Source organism: Babylonia areolata, chromosome 34, assembly GCF_041734735.1.
Source record: "Babylonia areolata isolate BAREFJ2019XMU chromosome 34, ASM4173473v1, whole genome shotgun sequence".
NCBI classification, from domain to species: Eukaryota; Metazoa; Mollusca; class Gastropoda; order Neogastropoda; family Buccinidae; genus Babylonia; species Babylonia areolata.
In genome coordinates this window covers 5,743,086-5,745,585 of record NC_134909.1, presented here as the reverse complement: position 1 = coordinate 5,745,585, position 2,500 = coordinate 5,743,086, and the positions used below count along the sequence as shown (strand labels likewise).

Here is a 2,500-nt window from a genome sequence, read left to right as displayed (position 1 = left end):
AAGGGTCCCGTGTTCCATTCTCAGACAGTCCGGGCTTCACATTCCCTCCACAACTAGACCTTGAAATGGCTGTCTGGCAGCTGCACGCACTTTGTGCCAGTAAAATAACCCAGTGCTGTGCAAAACGTGACGGCTTTCACCTCAAGGCAACGTGGCTCCAAATCATCCTGTTACATCAGTACTGACTGTGACGCTAGTTGTACATGGATAATAAACACCGGAAACGGAAATGCATGTGTGGCACCGTGATGCACTTTCCTTCTCCATGTTCAGTGACGGACGTCAGTGCACATCTGTGGACGGTAAATGTTCATGCAGTGTGTTCGTCTTCCTGGGAGGCTGATGCTCTGCTGATGACAGTTCAGTTTGTGCTGCACTGCCTTCACTACTGTGGCTGGTTCTGGTTTCAGGCACTTTGGAATGGTCTTCGGGATGTCTGTGCATGTGTACCCTTTCTCACTTCGTTCCAGTACAAAGGCTGAGGGGAAAGCAGATTACAATGCTGTTATCGGCAACCCTCTGCCAATAAACAGCAACAACAACACCAGCAACAACAGCAACAGCAACACAGTAACACAACACCACCAAAACAAAACAAAACAAACAAAAACAACAAAACCAACACCTCCACCACCATCACCAATGATAATAATAATGATGATGATGATGATGATGATGATGATGATAATGATAATGATGATGATGATGATGATGATGATAACAATAACAATAATAGTAACCAGTAGTAATAAACAATGGTGATAATAATAGTAATGAAAAATAAGAAGAAGAATTGTCCCACTCCCAATCAAATCCGTGATGCTGCAGCAGGCGCAGGATCTTTAGCTGGAATTTCATAACCATCGTCTGTTCCTGGAAAACAACATGGGAATGCTCAGACAGAGCGTACAATTCAGGCAGAGATAGAGACAAGGGGATGAGGGGGACAGGGGTGTGTGTGTGTGGGGTGAGGGTGGGGGGTGGGGGGGCAATGGGAAATAGACAAACACAGGGAGAGACTGGGACAGAGACACAGACAGACAAAGGGCGAGAAGGGGGAGATAAAGAGAGAGACAGAGGCAGAGAGTGAAAAAAACAAAGACAAAGTGAGAGAGAGACAGGTAGAGAGATGGGAGAGAGACAGGTAGAGAGATGGGAGAGAGACAGGTAGAGAGATGGGAGAGACAGAAGGAGAGATGAGAGAGACAGATAGAGAGACGAGGGACAGACAGGTGGAGACAGGAGAGACAGACAGTGAAACAGGTAGAACCAAACATCATAGCATGTGTTCAAATGAACCACACGCCACATAACTAACAGATGAATGAAAATTCACCTATTTGTTTTACCTGCCAAAGAAAACAATATGCACACATAAAAGAATGTGTGTGGAAGAGCGTGTTGAGGCAACACTGCCCGTGTGAAACATTCATTCAAACAAACACACACACACACACACACAAACACACACACACAAACACACACACACACACACACACACACACACACACACACACACACACACACACAGAGGAGAATTACCCGAGGTGTGTGGAGGTGGAGACATGGCACTGTACACAGACTTCAGTCCTATGTCAATCGGCTTCAGCTCTTCATACGGCCCTGTGTCTGGAACAACACACACAGTGAACAGCTCACACCACGTGTTACAGTCATGTTGAACAACACACAGTGAACAGCTCACACCACGTGTTACAGTCATGTTGAACAACACACAGTGAACAGCTCACACCACGTGTTACAGTCATGTTGAACAACACACAGTGAACAGCTCACACCCCGTGTTACAGTCATGTTGAACAACACACAGTGAACAGCTCACACCACGTGTTACAGTCATGTTGAACAACACACAGTGAACAGCTCACACCACGTGTTACAGTCATGTTGAACAACACACACAGTGAACAGCTCACACCACGTGTTACAGTCATGTTGAACAACACACAGTGAACAGCTCACACCCTGTGGAGAAGGCCATAGCTAGTGCAACATGGAGGACGTAGCTGGTGCAACATGGACATCACCAGGACATAGCTGGTGCAACATGGAGGACATAGCTGGTGCAACATGGACATCACCAGGACATAGCTGGTGCAACATGGAGGACATAGCTGGTGCAACATGCACACCACCAGGACATAGCTGGTGCAACATGGACACCACCAGGACATAGCTGGTGCAACATGCACACCACCAGGACATAGCTGGTGCAACATGGACACCACCAGGACATAGCTGGTGCAACATGCACACCACCAGGACATAGCTGGTGCAACATGCACACCACCAGGACATAGCTGGTGCAACATGCACACCACCAGGACATAGCTGGTGCAACATGCACACCACCAGGACATAGCTGGTGCAACATGGACACCACCAGGACATAGCTGGCGCAACATGCACACCACCAGGACATAGCTGGTGTAACATGGACACCACCAGGACATAGCTGGTGCAACATGGACACCACCAG

The 2,500-nt window shown here is 47.8% G+C and overlaps 1 protein-coding gene across 4 annotated transcripts in view; it reads right to left on the bottom strand.

Moving 5' to 3' along the window:
- LOC143277614 (uncharacterized) overlaps positions 1-2,500 on the bottom strand; it is an 18,533-nt gene that overhangs the window by 1,005 nt on the left and 15,028 nt on the right. For 2 of the 4 annotated variants that reach the window (XM_076582493.1, XM_076582494.1), the window contains exons 14-15: positions 1,543-1,629; positions 1-478 (exon numbers count right to left, since the gene is read on the bottom strand). The exon at positions 1-478 is cut by the window's left edge and continues 1,005 nt beyond it. In XM_076582493.1, coding sequence (XP_076438608.1) covers positions 270-478; positions 1,543-1,629 — 296 coding nt within the window. In that variant the 3' untranslated portion in view covers positions 1-269. Of the gene's footprint in view, positions 479-736; positions 874-1,542; positions 1,630-2,500 lie in introns of those variants that run through there. The other 2 variants (XM_076582496.1, XM_076582495.1) reach the window with 2 other exon arrangements.